Below are 18,795 nucleotides of genomic sequence, written 5' to 3'. Positions count from 1 at the left end.
CTGGGGTCTGAACACCACCATGTGTAGGTCTCCTTCAACCCTGAAAAAATTGTCAAGCAATTTAACACCTTCATGAGAAATATTGGTGGATGGTTGCAGAAAAACTGCATTGAACTTAATTCGGAGAAAACCGAGGTGATGCTTTTTAACAATAACACCTCCTTTTGAAAGACTTCATGGTGGCCCTCCAATTTAAGCTCTCTTCCGTCTCCGGTCCAAAAAGCGAGGAATTTAGGAGTCATTTTTGACACCAAGTTGGTGTTTGCTGATCATGTAAATCAAGTAACCTCTGCCTGTTTCTTTATACTGAAAGTTCTAAAGAAAATTCTTCCCTTTCTTCCTCTTGAGTAGAAAAAAGCTGTAGTGTATGCCTTAGTAATTTCGGGCTTGATTATTGTAATGCTCTTTATGTAGACTTCCAGCAGCGTATTCTTAGTAAATTGCAAATGCTCTAAAAGGCGGAGGCACGAGTGCTGCTGAAGCTTTCAAAATTCAACCGTTTCACTGAGCCTCCTAGATCTGCATTGGCTGCCAATTAGGGAACAGATTAAATTCAAGGCCCTGTGCTGGGCCCATAAAGCACTTCACAAAGTAGGCCCTCCTTCCCTCCAAAAGACTTTCACGTGGTACACCCCCACTCACTTTCTTCGATATACCACTGCTAACAAGGTAGCAGTCGCTAGAATCATGAAGTCCTACTGCGGAGGAAGAATTTTCATCCCACACCACCTGCAAATGGTGGAATGCACTGCCTGATCATCTCAGAACCCAATCCAGTTTTCTAAATTGTAGGAAAGAATTAAAAACTTGGCTTTGCCCTTTGATTGTCTCTCAGTTAGCGTACAGACACCATGCCAAGACGCCAATGTTAGATATTCTAACACTCTATAATCCTATGAACATAACATAACATAACCATGTCTATGATTGCTTCTAAATAAAGCAAATTTTTTTTTTAATCCAGCTAATTTTCCTTAAAGGAAAACAGGATGCATTTAAAAAAGAAGAACAATTACAGAAACCTTTTTTAGAAGTAGGACTATGTCCCATGGAAAAAATGTTTTTGTGAACATTCACAAAGGGGAAGGGGTCCTTTGGTGACTCCTTCCCATTTGCAAATGGCTTACCACCTCCTCTGAGGAGGTGATAAAATATTAATGTTTTTCGGCTGGATTTCAGTTGCAAAATATTAATACATCGCTGAAGGAATCAGTATTTAGAAGGAATGCCTTTAAACCACCCCTTCCAAATATTGATTCAGTATCTATTCCCAAACCCAAATTTCGATTCGGTAAGATTCATTAACATCTTACAAAATCTCTGTTTGGGTTTGGAGAATAGGAAAATGCAATTTTGTGTTAGGAAGGGCTCCGGTTTTACGAATCAGAGCCTTACTAATCATAAAATAGCTTAATACTTGAGGGCCTACATTTTTTATTAAAAATAATATATTTATTTTCAGATAAAAAATATGAATATGCATTTCCCTAAATCCTGTTTACCTAGGGCTTCCACAGTAATAAGGAACTGCACGTTTGCAATAAAACATAACATAGTATTACATTTTAACTTAATTAGATTGTTAAATATTTATTTAAATTATTTTTAATAAATTAAAATACAGTTTACCAGCATATGAGCGCTTTCTTTTAATAAGGTTTAGGTTTAACCTGTTTCACTTTTTACTGGCAGTCCCTAGGGGGTGTCATAAGGGGATGGTGTTAGCACCCTGTGGCTGCGACAACCTGTCTCCACAGGACTTGCTTCACTTCATGTTCTTTTGTAAATACTATGAATTCCCCAGGGCTTTTTATCTTAAACCTATTTTAAAAAGGATGAATTTTGCACAAGCTTGTCCTGCGTTATTTTATTTACAAATTTGGAACTCAGAAAGCATACCTCATGTGGCTGGTTTTTTAAAATGTAGTATGAAGTATAGGAAATGTTTGTATATGTAAGACTGTTAAGAGTAAAACCCTGTGTCTTTTGCCCCCGCCGATTGTGCAACAGCCGAATATTTAACAATATGAATAGTAGGATTTTATAAACTGTAACTTGTTGTGTGTATTTTTATCTGCAAGCTTGGATTGCTAGTTTTAATGTTATGTGAACTTTTATGGTTTTGTACAAAAAAAAACTGAATAAAGTACCTTTTGAATTTGAATTTGAATACAGTTTTGTTAATCCTCTACATCCCTTATGGGATCATTGGTGTTCCAATTTTAGAATGCAAGTTACATAATTGTATTTGTGATTTAAAATAAAGTTATAATTTACAATGTATTTTATTAGAATGTCATGTATATGAACACATTAATGTTTATTTTAAATAATTATATATTAATAAAAGTAAAATTAATAAAATAAAGTTTAATTTGAAATGTTATTTTATTTAATTTATTTTATGTTTCCCAGTGTGGTAATGTTATTTACTGCTTCCTGTGATTTTTATCTGAATGTGTAGTAATACCAGTGGTTTGCCCTTTGTGATGCTTGATTCATTCCAAGGCTGGCCTGGACAAAATTAAAGCCTGTACTGTCAGTAGCACTGAAGAAGTAAATGTAGGCGTATAGTTTGTGAATGGGAATAGTCTTACTCGTCTGTGGGTGTTTTTGTCATGTCCTTACCTAAAACCATTCTTTAATGTTCCTAAACTCCACCCCATTTTGATAGTAATTTCGCATTTTATGACTGTTGGCTTTCAGTTTATACATGCCTGAGGTAGACCCAGCAGTAAAAATATGTCTTTAATGTCAATTTATTCTGCCTTTCCTGCGTTTGTTTTAATTTATTATCCATGTTCATCGCCCATATGTTGTTAAACCCACTATGTGCACGATATAAATAAATATTAATACCAGTTCAAAGCTTTTTAAACAAATATTAATTCAGATATTTTAACTATGGACGCTCAAGAAAGTAATTCTTGGACCATTGGAAGAGAGTAGAGGAGAACACAGGAGGGTATTTGAAGGGTCAGGTTATTCCCTCCCCCATTGCTTTCAGCTACGCTTGTCTTTAGCATTATAAATATTGGCATAATCATACACACACGCTACATTAAAATCCTTCAAATGTTAGTAATTAAGCACTGTGGAAGCTTCTTATGTCAAAATATTTTTTTCAATTTCTGCCGTTAAAAAGAATGTAGAGTTTCACTTACAAACTATTAACTTAATAATTGTGATCATTTTTGTTTCTTCTAAAGGGATTGTGACCCTCCCCTCTGATGACGTATTGAACAGGTGGCAGGTGTCAGAGGTGTGCTTGGTGGATCATTGTGATGGGTCAGATGGCATAGAACGGAGCCCAGATCTAGTATCAGGTATTATACACATAAAGTTCTGGGGTTGTTATGTTGCCTAGATTGAACAGAGAGGGATTCCCGAGTGTCGCGAAGAAAGATGTTACCCCGAGTTGGCGCCTTGCTTCATAACACTGAAGTGGGCGAGTCTGAAAGAGTAGCAGTTGAAGCATTGAGGAGGATCCCTGCTGTACGTCTCTGTGCCTAGAAGTGCATGCTTACTACACAGATAGAACATGCCCAGCATAAGTAAGAGACGTGCAAGCTTCCCTCACCACAGATCACATACAGAACATACAGCAGCAGTGCAGGATTCTCATACACAGAGAACAAGTATGGAACAGACAGCAGCAGTGTAAGCTTCCCTCACTTAAACAAATTCTCACGTGCAACCAATCCCCATAGTGTGGGTTGTACTGTGTCTCTGTCTTTTTAAAGGAGTGGTGGTCTTTATGTTAATAGTTATTGCAGGGCATTGGCAATATTGCAGTTGTTCAGCTCTCTGCAGACCTCAAGCATCTAAAAAGTTTAAAGTGCAATACAAAACGTATAGTATGTAAAATAAATAGTTTAAAGATGTGCCAACATCGTTATAGTGAAAAAAGAAAAATGGGCAAGGCTCTATTGTAATTTTTAAAAATAGGCCTAAATACATGTTCCCAGTTATCTTGAACGTACATGTTGCGTCTGTTGGGAATGAGATTCCATATCGGATTGGAATATAGGGGTATGTGTCCCGGAGAGTTCAAACCTCTGCTCTTGGGTGGTAAGGTCACAGGAGCCCATATCTGGAAAGTGGTGGTCCAATGTTAGAAGGATGGTCTGTCTGTTGGTTTAGGGAACCTTTTTACAACTGTACAGCTGATGGAAACTATTGTAATCAAAGATGATGCGTGGTCAGGGTCTCGTAGGTACACAAGTATGTTTATTCATAAGTACAGGAAGATGGTAATTGCTTAAGAGATAGCCTAATATTCGCCCCACCAGGAGCAGCCTCCTGGCTGCTCACCCCATCCAGACCAACTGACTCTCACCACCTCAAACACACACCAACATTCCGCATGACCTCATCAGACGCTGAGCAGCAAAGCAGAGGGACACCATAGGGAGAGTGCAACTAGTAGAGCAAGACTACAACACATCTCCCCCATTATAATAATGAAAAACAAAGAGAAAGTGTGAAACAGTCAAACGTAAGGAAATAGTGTAGAGGAACAAAAAAGGTGTAGCGGAACAACAAGGAGGAAAGAAAAATGCATGAAACAAAATATGCCCATAAAACAAAATATGCCATACAACTCATCCTACCCCCTAGATAACGCACATACCACACATCCTACCCCCTTACTAAAAATTGCAAAGAGATGGTACAACGCACAAAGAAGAAAAGAGGATGCACTACAAAAACATATAAAACTATGGGTAGCAGTAAAACAAAAACTTTTAAACTATGAGTACCTAAAACTCAAGGCAAACGTGACATAGGTCACCCTAAAACGAAGCAAAAATGCCACGCCAAACTGCAAAAGAAAAAAACAACTGAGCTACAACAACCCAAAGGCAACCCAACCTGGGCACTCCTTCACCCGAAGGACAACAAAATAATGGAAAACGCCATTCCCATGGCAACATCAGAAAGGTAGACCTAGAGCAAACAGACAATATAATGGAAAACGCCATTCCCATGGCAACATCAAATAGGAAGACCTAGAGCAAACAGACAAAATAATGGAAAACGCCATTCCCATGGCAACATCAGATAGGTAGACCTAAAGCAAACAGATTCCTAAAAAAAAAACTAAATCCAAGGAAAACAGAAATGTGGATTACAAGAAACCCACGACAAACTAACCTTAAAACCCATGACACACACATACAACTGGATGGGGCACACTCCACCAGAGTCAAAAGAGACAGCACACATACTTAACATCCACAACTCCAGAAAACAAAAGACAAACTATAAATGACCAGCAAAACAAGAATGTCTCATGCTCAAATGAGCTGTCAAAAAAAACAGGGAATGTTGTGAATACAGGAAGATTCGCGACGTCTTCCACGAAAACACAACATTTCTGCCAACGTCACAACAAACATAGAACTGTAACATGACCCCATCCAGATGTTAAAATCACAAGTAAATAGAACATAACAAACTAAAACAATAAACGTGGTCACCGTAGTCTAAGATGAGCGATACCTCACCCGAAAGTCCAGTCCAATGAAGATGAGCGATACCTCACCCGAAAGTCCAGTCAGCAAAACAGAAAGTCAAATCCATGGAAGACTATGTCAAATATTCATTCATCCAAAATCCAAATGTAGCAGGTAAAATCCAGCGTAGGTAGAGAATTGCGCCACAAGCAGCATCATCAACACGAGAACTCCCCTCATGGTTGAGCGTAGAATCACAAAGAAATCCTCATTAGCGCATGTAAAACCAGATTTGCGCATGTAAAACAGGTTTGCCACAACTATAATAGAGTTAGCCTTCATGTAAATGAGATGTTGGCAAAAGTAAACATCACACGCTTGCGATGTATCTGCAAGACAAACTTGGATGTGAAACGTCGTGAAACTGAGGATAACAAAGGGATTCATCCCAATGTCCCAAAATGGCCGCCACAGCGTCGTCCAGCGTCTATTTCTAATGGAAATAGGCCACAGCCACACCACGTCATAGGAAACCTTCACCAATACCACACAGGATTCCAAAGACGTCATCAAACAAGATATGCAGGCGAAGTGGAAGGAGCTCCTGAGACCAACCGTCACCGCTTTGACAAACGGTGAGTTGGCAGACATTAAATGAAGCGCAGGCTCAATTTTAAAATAAAAGGTATCTTCCACTGTCAAGCACGCTGTGAGCGCAGAGTCCAATCTGTCCACCGGCAATAGATTTTAATGAGGTAAAGTAACGTTTCTTTTACTGCCAGGACGCGCTGCACAACAGAAGTCTAAAGTCTTTTGTAAATTAGGCAAACTTCACGATCACGCAGATGCATAGCTCGAGCACCGAACACGTAAATTAATTCCCTGTCCATATATTTTTGGCCATTAGATGGCAGCAACAACACAGAAATCAGTCCAAAACGTAAGGAAATTTGGTGTAATCTTAATCAGCGCTCAATGCCTTCAAACATCAGCACAGCATGCTGTACACTTCGAGAATAATTCAACACCATTGCGCTGCTTTAACACGAACGCTGCGTGTTATTTCCAAAGCGGTAAACATTAGCTGCAGTTTAACCCTTTTTAAAAAAAACGGTGTAGCGCTTTATCAGTCAGCTTTGAGGATCAGCTTTCTTCACATTAAAGTAGCTGGTTGAAGCCTGATGACATTGGGAAACAGTAAACCCAGTCCAGCAAAGTCAATAAGTAAACAAATAGCACTCACCCAAGTGCAACAAGCACTGGCACATCCACATTGGGGCCGACCGGTCTTTGGTCACTGGTGGGGCATGTGGACAGCCAGTTTGCTTTTACTTCATGCGCTACTTCTTTTCAAATGCTTCTTCAGTTTCAGGAGTTTCAGCTTTCCTTGTGTTTCTTTAGATCCATATGTACAAGCCCAGTCAATGTAGATATCTTAAGTTCTCCACGTAGGTTCTCCAGTCCTTTTTTACCTCGTCGCCAGTATTGTAATGAAAGAAGATGCGTGGTCAGGGTCTCGTAGGTACACAAGTATGTTTATTCATAAGTACAGGAAGATGGTAATTGCTTAAGAGATAGCCTAATATTCGCCCCACCAGGAGCAGCCTCCTGGCTGCTCACCCCATCCAGACCAACTGACTCTCACCACCTCAAACACACACCAACATTCCGCATGACCTCATCAGACGCTGAGCAGCAAAGCAGAGGGACACCATAGGGAGAGTGCAACTAGTAGAGCAAGACTACAACAGAAACATTCATGTCAGTGGAGTACAGTAAGACCAAGGGTGCTGTTTACACTTTGGAGGAAGCAGATCTTAGGGTACAAAGAGCTTTAGCGTTTGCAAACCCTCCGATTAGGTAAATCATAGGGTCTGCAAATGCTAAAAAGCTTTTTCAAATGCTCTAAACCCATTTAGTGATTTAGAAAAGGTTTTCCGAACTGCTAAATGGGTTTAGAAATTGTTCCAGAATCGCTATTTGGAAAGCACGTGTTTTGGACGTCCCTTCCAAATTTCGAATTTGAGATGGCATCAGTGATGTTATAAATGATGTCATAGAACATGTCATGTGTGATGTAATATGTGAGGTCATAATAAGCGCATGGCAGGGGCGCAAGTTATAGTTAGCTCTGCTAACTAAAACTGGTGTATTTCTGTGGATTTTTGAGTCCAAAACGTTAATATTGTCCCTGAGTCACCTAATTATAACATCACTTTAACCTTTGTTTTTTCCAGTGAATTTCTAAGGCATTTTTTTTAACAAAAACAGATATTTTCATCACACCTAACTATAATGTTACTTTAAGCTTTGGTTTTTTTCCGTGAATTTCTACAGATTTTTTTACAGAAAGTAATAGTTGATTACCATACATAAAGTCAACCTCCGCTTGCAACCAGGCCCTGCAGCAGACCTTCCACAGGCAGCCAACCACACACTGCTCATGGCTCTTGCCATGTTCAGCAGTGGGTTGTCACAGGACTTGGAGCGCCGCCAGACCCTGTGGCCAAACCCCAAGCAAACTGCCATCCCTACGCTGCACACAACCTTATGCTGCACAGCGGGGAATTGACCACAGGGCTTAGACTGCCACCATGCCCTGTATCCAAAGCCCCAGCAGGCTGCCAACCCGATGCTGTGCACAGCCTTTGTTGTGCATGGCATAGGGTTGGCCTTTGGGCATTGGGGAACCCATCCCCTGAGGCCAAAACAAATATATTAAGCAGAGGGGGCATGCAGCTCCAACCCCTGAGTCTTCTTTGGCTCTGGGACCACACCCTCTGGGCCAAATACAATAAAAAAAAGGGCAGAGGGCCCTATGGCCCTCTCCCCAAGCCTTCTTAGGCCCAAGGGCTCCATTCCCGAGCACAAATCTAAGGGGATTGGGGCATGCAGTCCCCTGCCTGAGCTCTAATAGGTCTTAGGGACCCCATCCCCTGGTGCAAAGTAAAATAAACCAGCATTGGCATAGCCAATAGGTCTCGGCTTTGGGTCCTTATAAGTGTTTAGCCAGAGCTATTGGCTTTGCCAATGTCTTTAAGCTATTATGTAGAGCATTGTGACTGCCGTGCATCATGTTGTAATAAAAAAGTGCTATAAGCTTTTTTGTTACCTTATTTATAACCAAGACATTATGTACAACTGAACGACCCTTTTAAAACAAGCCCAAATTGTATCCACCCATAAAAAAAATATTTAAACTGCACACACAATAATAAGTGTATGCCAACTTGCACTACTTTTTGTAGCCCCTGGGCCAGCAGACCTATACCTAGTTTACGTACATATTAGTAGTACAAGAGTCAGCAGTGCTACCCCACAGGTGTCACAGTTCTCTTTAATGTCCGAGTCAACACAGATCTTCGTCAGGTTATACTGCTGTCATCAAGGCCTTTGGTCGTACATCTCCCAGTAACTTTTCAGATGGTAGAGCTATCAATTGTGTTACATCCATCTCATTAATACCTGAGCCAGCAGATTATTGTAAGACCTTCCAGTGCTCTCACGAACATTTGGGACAGCAGAACTTCCTCTTAGGTTACAAAGATGTCGGCGGAGCCATGGGCAGCACAGCCTTTTCTTAGCATACACACATATATCGGTTAAAATTATGATAACAGAGATGTCCCTCAGGTGACCCACCTCTGAAAGGCCTGTGACAAAAGAGCTACCCCTGGGGTTACAATGCACTCGGTGACTGCCAAGACTGAAGAACTACCCCTCAGTTTCCATTGCCATTGCCAACAACTGACACAGCAGAGCAATATTTAATTTACACACATGTAGGTAGTACGAGAGTCAGCAGAACTACCCCGAATGCATCACAGCTCTCATTAATGTCTGCGTCAGCACAAGCACAATCTACCTCAGGCTACACTTCTCTCATCAAGCTCTTCGACAAATTAGACAGATACAGGAGAGTTCTATCAGAGGCCTGAATGCTGTCGTCAACATTTAGAAGAGCAAATCAACCACAGGTTACATGGATTTTGTGATTCCAGCAACAGTTGTCCCTCGCAGGTAAGCATAATTATCTGGAGTTAAGCGTCAGGGTACACAGCTCTCACTAGGCCATGAAACAGCAGTGCTATACCGCTGGTTTCTCTCGGGCTTCACACCTCTGAGGAAGGGTTGAGATAGCAGAGCTGTTCCTCAAAAGAAACAGTCCTCAATATGTCATGTCCTCATTTGTAAAGTGCTTAGAACCACCTAAAGCAGAGCTTTCTTTCAGGTGACACACCTCGCACTCAATGGTTAGATTCTAGAAACATCCTCAAGGGGACCCTGTAACGCTTGAGACAGCAGGGCTGCCTGTTAACCTATGCCTGGGCCATTGGAAGTAATCGATTTTGCGGCTACAAAGTTTTCCACATAATTATGAAATTGTCCCATTCCCACATGATCCATCAACTGCTGCATAGTCTGCAAATTTTAACAAACCATGTTTCTAGCTCAAAAGGATGAAAAGTATCTAAAATGCGAAGACACCAGATGCGAAGCTATCACACCATTCTTCAACAACTTATCTATTTCTTCTTTCACCTTCTCTTGTTCCATCAGGGGTATTCTTCTTACTTTCGCTACTACCGGAACAGCATTCTCTCTCAATCTAATTTGTTTATAACCTTTCAAACAACCTAAACCTTCCCTGAACACTTTTGGGAATTTTCCTGCTAAATCTCCTCCCAGATCTACTTCACCCTCTTTCATTTCATTTACGTTTACCTGTTGAATCTGTACCTGAGGATTAGCATTCGGATTCAAAGTCACACCAAGTTGACCCTGATGTACCCAGCCCAGTAATGTATCACCCTTCTTTGCAACATAAATCTTACCCACTATTATCCTACTCCCAAGTTCTATCTCAGCCATAAAACATCCAATCATCTTAATTGGTTTATCTCCATACCCAAGTGGTCTCAAATCAGATCTCATCAGTTTTACTTTTCCCACAAAATGTGTATTAAACAACTTTTCATCAATCAATGTTATGCGTGAACAGGAATAAAATTTAAATTGTATCATTACATTTTCCACTTTTACTAAATGTGTTGGATGATCAGCCACTTCACATTTTATTTCAAAAGAAATAGTTCTAACTTGTGGCTGTGGCTGACTCCATCTTTTCTTTGTTATTTCAGGCCTAAACATTTTTGTTCTACAAAATTTGGCATAGTGACCTTTCTTCCCACACGAGTTACACACAATTCTCAATGCAGGACAAATTGATGAATTCGCTAAATGACCTATTTGTCCACATCTAAAACAGGCAAATTTGTTACTTTCTCCTGTATACAAATTCTGACTTGTAAGAGTAGATCCTGTATTTTCCTTCTCAAAACTACTTGACGTCTCATTTTTCTTCACTTGACTAACAACTTCTTCTATTTTTGTTTCTTCTTTTTTTTCATTTAAAGATCCTTTTTCCTTCTCCTTCTTCAACTCACCAACACACTTAGTCATATGTTCTACTTGTTTCGCTATTACTAATACTTCCTCAAGGGGTGGTTCATCCTTCAACCATAGTTCTTTTCTGATGTCATCATGTGCACACCTCAGTACAAATTGATCTCTAATCCGTTCATCTAGAGTCTGACCAAAATTACATGAAGAGGCTAGTTTTCTCAATGAAGAAACATATTCTTCCACAGTCTCATCCTTTTTCTGCTCTCTCAATCCAAAGTGATAGCGTTCCATAATGGTACTGCCCCTCGGGAGATAATGTTTATCAAGTTGTGCAATCGCAATTTCATACTCATTCAAGTTTCGTTGTTCTCCAGCAGATAAGTCAGGAAGATGTTCCAAAACGTCTTGACCTTCCCCCCCAAACAATGGAGAAGAAGAGCAAGTTTCCTTTCCGCACTCAAATTAGTTCCGCACACCCTCGCATAGTTAGCAAATATTTTCTTCCATTTTTTCCATTTTATATTCGGTTCTCCTGGAGTCGTCAAAAAGAAAGCAGGCTGAGTTACATTCTGCATTTTTATATATAAATGTTTGTCTTCCTTTTAAATAACTAATTTAAAGATTTCCTCCTTCTCCTCATAAAATACTTTTTTTTTTAGACGCAGAAAATTCTTATTGTTTCACAATGTCTCTTGTCTTCCTATTTTCCACTCTTTTAGTCTGACATCACAATCCTGTTCTTTTACTTCCTAAAGCTTGCCTTCTTACTTTAAAATTCCTGTGTTTAACAATTAGCTTTGTGATGAAATCTGGAGCGCAGCGTACAACTCTGCATTCTAATCTTGAAGCGCACAATTACACGCTTGGAACGCAGCGTACATCTCTGCATTCCATTCTTGAAGCGCAGCGCATTCGAGCTTTGAAACGCAGACGTTCGTCTGGAACGCAGCACTTCCAGCGCGCAACACAGCGTCAGGAGCTCTACGTCAGCTGTTCACGAGTCTCCTTCCTTCACAAGAGCAAGCGCGAGAGACAACCGTTCTCGAAATTTTATCTCCCTTTTATTTATATTATGTCCTAATCGGCACACTTCCTAATTTGTACCGCCCACCAAACTCCTCACCGCATGTTTTCTTTTTCGTGTTACTGCCGCTGGGAAGACTCCGCTTCCTTTTAAATAAATACAGCCGCTGGAGGAGCAGGAAAGACGTTCTTCTTCTCCGCCTGTGTTGAGGTAGGGTTCACCCGATCGTCGCCAAAATGTAGTGTTCCAAACCAGAAATAAGTAAACAGGAACAATTGTAGATTGAAGAGTAGGTTTTAATAACAACCTCAGCCACAGGTCAAAATCCTCAACTGACAGCAGGAACTTCCATGTATTCCAGAATCTCACACGAGATCAGAATACAAGGAGAAGGAAGTTCCAGCACATTAAAGGTGTAGTAAAAGAAACAGATATACACCATCACACCTTCACATAGGTTGAATGGTCACATTTCAATTTCTTATTGTTGTATTGAAGTGTAAAACTGGTACAAATGAGGTGAAACCTGTGTTCAGACAGTGATGTTAGTGCGCACAAATGACAAAATAATTAAGTAAAGCTATCAAACAATTGCTGCACAAATGACACAAGATCTGACCTAAAATGTCAGAGCTAGCCGGTGTTAGATTAACAATCTCTCAGTATGGAGTGAACAGCAAACCTATACACAACACTAACCTTAGACAGCAGAGCTATCTTTAATGTTCGCCTCTCACCGACATCATCTTCGCCTCAAAATCAAAACCATTCCATTCAAGTCATTCAGTCCTGCTTTGTCAACACTTAATTCTTTTTCTAACCTCTCACCAGGGAGAGGGAATGTGGTTCTGAGCATTTCACACCATGTGAAAAAGAACAGTCCTATGCTGAAACCCCTCTAATGCTCCCGCCGCTGGAGTATCAGCATCTCTGACGCATACTAATGCCACATCAGGAGTTCACCCCTCTCTGAAGTATGTTAATCTAGCTGTTACATATACCAGTGTAGTGATGTTCGAGTCTGGAAACAGTAAGCACACACACACACACACACACAACATTAAACAATCAGACACACACGTAAGGGCGCACACAAAACCCACACAGGCACACGCAAACATAAAAGACCCCCAACACAATACAACTCTTCCTAAAATATACATAATTTATTTCGATTTTACCCTTTGGGATTTTAACCTTTAAGAGCACATCTGAAAAGAAAGTCAACAGACTAAACTATTTAGAAACAAGAGTGGGAAGTGCTAACTCTTTTTTCTCTTGAACGGTCTAAAATGCATAGTGTTTTAATGCCATTCTTACATCAAAATTACCTGCTATCAAAGACAAGTCTGCATTTTATCACTGCAGACTTGACGCAATTCACTGAAAAACAACACTTAGTTAGGGTGACCAGAATCTCAAAACAACAAGTACCGGCATGACAACATACCTGCCTGGAAACTTTTTACTCTGTGTCTAATGTGTTCCATCGACTGCTACGTAACAGTGCAATGGAGCAGTTTCACAAAGGAGTATGGTAAAAAAAAGGCTTCATCCACCTCACTTGCGAAAGTTAGGTACTACAAAAGAGCTTATTGAAATAGTAACATTACACAATACCGTGAAGCCCCTTTTTAGTAATCACCTGTGCTGATTCAACAAAAACCGCCGCAGGATATACGCCACCATGTTAGCATCAGCGAAGAAACCATGCTAAGTTGTGGATGTGTATTTACGCATGCCCATGTGATTTGTTTTTGACAAACATAGACCCCAAACTCTAGCCTCAGAAGAACAACAAGCAGATTAGAAGTCAAAGTGAAATGTTAAACTCGCTCATAAGTCAGTAGATGCAAATCGAACAAACAAAATTAAACACAGCCCAAGTATTTAAAAATACCCATTGTCTTGGCAGGAAGTTTGGCGTAACATCCTGAGCTGCCGACTTTGTAACTGGGAAACCGGGTTCCAGTCTCAGTGTCAGCTCTCTCATGGTTAGACATGAAAGCCGGAATGCCCATTCCAAAAGCACACATGCTACTTCCTCAGAAGTATGAAACATGAAGCACTGCGCTGTGAAACGGGCACCATGCTAATAAAGCAAAAGAAAGTTTGTTTACACATGCCACTGGTTGCATATGCTGCCTCCTCAGAAGTTAAAAATAAAATGAATTGGGGCGCCCGTCCATAAAGCGGGCACCGTGTTGATGAAGCAAAGAACGTTTGTTTACACACGCTACTGGTTGTACATGCTACCTCTTCAGAAGTAAAAAATAAAAGGAAACATGAAGCCTGGCGCCTCTCCATGAAGCGGACGCTGTGCTGATAAAGCAAAAGAAAGTTTGTTTACATACACTACTGATTGGAAAATGCATGCGCCGTGCTGATACATAAGCTGAGGCAAAGCCCCCCAAAAAATAAAGGAACATAAATAAAAACAAATGGAAGAGTACAAGTCTTGGGGCGATCTATGTGATTGAACCTTTGAGAAAAAAGGTCGCACAAGCAGGATCCGATTAGAAGTAAAAAAAATTGAAGGACACTGACAAAAGCGAATCAGAACCTGGGAGCGGGCTGTAAGCCCCCTGACTAAATACAGCACGATATTGGAGACTGCAGGGGTCCACAGGCCCAGCTGTATCCCCACATGGTGCTGGCGCCGGCATCGCGCCTGCCCTCAGGGAGCCGGCCCTGTGGGATGGGGTCCCCAGGGCTGAACATGGCCCTAAATGGGTAATGGAGGAGACCCTACTGTTGTACTGTTCTGCATATATGTTATAAAATGGCAGCCACCATTATTTTGGCTATGATCTTGCAGGATTGTAAGCAACATTTGCCAAAGAGTTTTTTCCATTTTGGTCCCGGGGGGACACCCCAATGGGGCCCAAGGGGGGATATGAAGGGGGGGGGGGTCAGGGTATCCCTTCTCTGTCCCGCATATAATGTTTTCTTTTTTTAACTCTTGAACTGGGGATTAAGTCCTAAAGTCCTGTAATGGCTGCCAGCAACATTTTTCACATTTTCTTTTCAGCCAATCAGAGCTCTTGTCTGACTCCGATGGGAGTGAGATGGCCCAAGAGAAAAAAAAGCTCCCTGGGCCAATCCTCCATTTTTAAACTGGGACTCCCACAAACCATTTGAGAGACTCTCACGGACCCAACCGTTCAGATATACAAATATTTTTTAACCTTCATTTCTCAAAACCTATTCAATGGATTTACACCAAATCACAAAAAGCACAATCTGTGGACCAAGACCTAGCTTCCTGCCAAATTTGGTGTAATTCAGTTCACTAGTTTTTGCTGTAGCACTTCCTAAAGAAGTCTATGGAAAATGCATGGGGATTTTGCGTTTTGAGACCCCCTTTTTTTCATTGCCACCGCTTGACGAATCACAGTGAAAATTTCCAGGAAAAAGCTGAAGTGAATTTGCTGTTTATGTGGAAAGTTTTCTGAAGATTTGTCACACCCTACCAAGGTTACTAGCAAACCACAAAAAACACCTTTTCTATGGAAAAGCAATCCTAACTATATCCACACGGACACCTACACAGGGGCTTTGATTGTTCTTCGTTTATTATTCAAGCTGTTGCCAGTGGGTATGTCCATGTTTCCATGGCTGTAAGCATTTTTGACTAGGCTATATCTTTAGCGCCGTTTGACAAATCTTCACAAACTTTTCCAGAAAAATGTTTCCCAGTGATTTTAGTTCTGTGTGGAAAGTTTCGGGGAGATCCGTCAAACGGGTGCTGAGAAAAAGTAGAGGGGGTTAAAAAAAGTGTGTTTCTCATGTTAATTCCCATAGGGATGTGGAACACAACTAGAGCCCAAACCGCTGGACAGAATTACACCAAATGGGCCAGAAAGCTATCTCTTGGTCCAGAAAGCACGCTTTTTCCTATTTGGTTTAAATCCGATCAGTAGTTTTGGAGATATTAAAGACAATCCAAATTTGTATACCTAGTTGCGTGAATAATTCACAAATGCTCCTATCTCGTGCAGGGATCTGATTGACTGCCAACACATCAACCAGGAAGTGTAAGTAGCCATCTTGGGACTCGGCCTCAGCCAAGTCCCAAAATATATGTTAAAATACAGAAAAGAGGGCAGAGTAGAAATACCCTGACTCCCTAGCCCTGGGGCTGGGGTCCCTCAGGAACCCTGCAAGGGCAAAAAAAAAAACATTAAAAATATATATATATTAGTGCAGAATTGCAAACATTTGCGGTAAAATGTTTTAAACAAATAAGTGTGGTCTCCTGTTTTTTTAAACATGGGCCCTTGTACAATTAGTGCACTGTGGTGTGGAGCACAGCCTCGCTATCCATAGGGTACTCCCCACCCCCCCTTCCGATCACCCACCAGACTGTGTGGACTGACTTTCATAGATATGCCAACTTTAATTCACTAACAAAGGTTTGTCAGAACACTCCTTATACCTGCAAAGTATGGATATCGTGTTAACAGCATCTCAGTACCCGGCTATGTGATCTACATAACCTAGTGTATATAGAACACGTCTGACGCACCCTCCTTTCTGCATCAACAGAAAGGCGTGAAACACTCCGTTGTGTACCAACAGAATCTGTTCCCCAATCTGGACTGCAAGAGATGAGATTCACACCCTGCCTCTGCATAACCTGAAATGCCTGTGGAGCCTGTGAGACACCCCATCTTCACAGGCATAACAAGTGCCACGCTATGAGTGATAGGGCTATGCTACAATGTACCTTTGCCCATACATATGCCATACTTTCGGCAAACCTGTATGATCTGCCATTTTTATGGAAATGTAGGCTTTACTTTCAGCATTCTTGTGGAATTTGCCTCAATTTACTTCCGACACACCAATATAATCATCAGTCACGTACAGAAATGTTGCCCTTAGTTCTGGCACACCTCTATAATCTGGCATAATATCTCCGGAAGTCTACCTTACCACACTCCTATCCCCTTTCTACCCCCCCCCCCCCCCCCCCACACACAAACACATGGAGATTTGGTCTGCATCTCTCTGAAACATTTCAGAATTGTTGAACTGTCCGCTTCCGAGCACCATCTTCACTGCCTTGCAGCTGCCACACCCAGAGACGTTTTAAGGGTGGGACAAAGTGGACCTCTTGGGGGGTGCCTGATGGAGCCTGCTCTGTTCTGCAGAGTCTTTTCCTGATGACCTTGAATAGTTATTAAACAGATTGCTAAAATACAATTTTCCTTTAATTTATTTTTAATGTGGGTGATGTGTGAGAGTCTATTACAGGCATATTGCATAGAAATGTTTGCTTAGGTTTCATGCAACATGCATTAAAAACGTTTTTTTTTAGCTTAAAACAGAACCTCATATATGAGAAATGGGAGAGTGTCACAGAGATCACTTGCAGTAATATTAGTGATCATGTGTTATAATATTGAAAACTCACATCATTATCCTTGAATATTAGATGTACACACATTTAGAATTTGGATGAGTGTGTCTGTGACCTGGCCAAAGAAGGCATGAAAAAGTTGAAATTGGATCACAGATGCAAAATTGTGTCAAACAGGGGCCCCCAAAATACACTTGGCCACTTGCCCCTAAGATCCTTAATATGTCTTTGCCACACCCCGTACCCTACGAAAAGTATTTTCTAGTTTGGCGTGACAAAGTCGTGGTTTGGCGTGAAAACTGTTGTTGCCTTTGCAGTAAGCCCCTTTGAATACACCTGCATCTCACTCAAACACAGTTGTCTCTCAGCGCAAACTATTGCTAAAGAATTAGAGTGTGCAGTTCCAGGTACCTTAGTGGATGCAGAGCGAACAACTACATTCGAAATGGGTTGCAAGATTTCAAAACTGCAGCCAATAACTCCTTAGATGTCTAAAAATGATGTTCCTGCTCGTCATGGAATGAAAAGAGTTACAACTAAAGGGGACACTGGCCAGTGTGGACCATTTACTGAACTAATTACAGTTGTGACCCGGAAATGACAATGCGAGTGCAGTTTAAACTGTGATCGACGTTGTGGGATTTGATCGGCAAAGGTTTACCTAAGGTATACCAGACCAAACCCATAGAGGGCAGCATGTGTCATAGTTAGGGCTTTGAATTTAACTCGTGCTTTCATAGGTAGCCAGTGCAAGTTTCGCAAGTGCTCCCTGACGCTGGTTCTTTTGGGGAGGTTGAAAAGTATTCCAGTAGCGGCGTTTTGGGCCCCCTGCAATTTATCTAGTAGGTAAGTGGGGAGGCTGGCGTACAGTGCATTGGCTTAATCAATACGAGAGGAGATGAGTGCTCTGGTGACCGTTTCTTTTGCCACTAAGGGGAGATGAGGCGGAACTTTTTAAAGTAATTTCAGTATGCCAAAGCACATTCCTGTCAGTTTATTGATCTGACTGCTAAAACGTAGCTTTTCGTCGAACCAGATCCTGAGGTTCTTGACTGGATGGCCCGAGGGGGAGGCATGAGCGGCTCATCAGGCCAGAAGGAGTGCCAATACAGAGGAGGAAAATGATAGAGAATAAAGGACCAGATGTAGGTAAAGTACATTTACCGATTCTAGAATACAGAATTTTACCGATTCGGTATTCTAGAATCGGTAAATGCTATGTAGCTAAATATTCGGTAAGTATTACTGAATCGGTAAAATTCGGTATTTACCCATATACAGGCCCATAGGATTGAATGGCAATTATCGAATCGGTAAATACCGATTCGGTAAAATGGGGAACACCTTCAAGGGTGCCAGGGTGTCACTTTGACACCGTATTGGACCCCTGAATGGTGCTTGTGTGCACATGTGGCACACATACATGCCCTAAGGGCAAGTATGGCTGCCACATGGCATAGTTGAAGATGCACAGATTTGCATTTTCAAAGGTATTCGTTATTTACCACCAACTTATAGTTGGTGGTAAATAACGAATCCTT

General features: G+C 41.2%; 1 protein-coding gene across 2 annotated transcripts in view; it reads left to right on the top strand.

Annotated features, from left to right (window-relative positions):
• The window catches only part of LOC147727740 (uncharacterized), a 143,301-nt gene that overhangs the window by 81,621 nt on the left and 42,885 nt on the right, over positions 1 to 18,795 (top strand). The window contains exon 4 of one of the 2 annotated variants that reach the window (XM_086961743.1): positions 3,210 to 3,326. The exons of the other annotated variant lie outside the window; for it this stretch is intronic. Within the exon in view, the coding sequence (XP_086817869.1) occupies positions 3,210 to 3,326 (117 nt within the window). The remainder of the gene's footprint in view (positions 1 to 3,209; positions 3,327 to 18,795) is intronic. 2 annotated transcript variants of the gene reach the window in all.

Source organism: Lissotriton vulgaris, chromosome 3_1, assembly GCF_964263255.1.
Source record: "Lissotriton vulgaris chromosome 3_1, aLisVul1.2, whole genome shotgun sequence".
Lineage (NCBI taxonomy): Eukaryota > Metazoa > Chordata > Amphibia > Caudata > Salamandridae > Lissotriton > Lissotriton vulgaris.
This window is presented reverse-complemented; position numbering and strand designations above follow the sequence as displayed.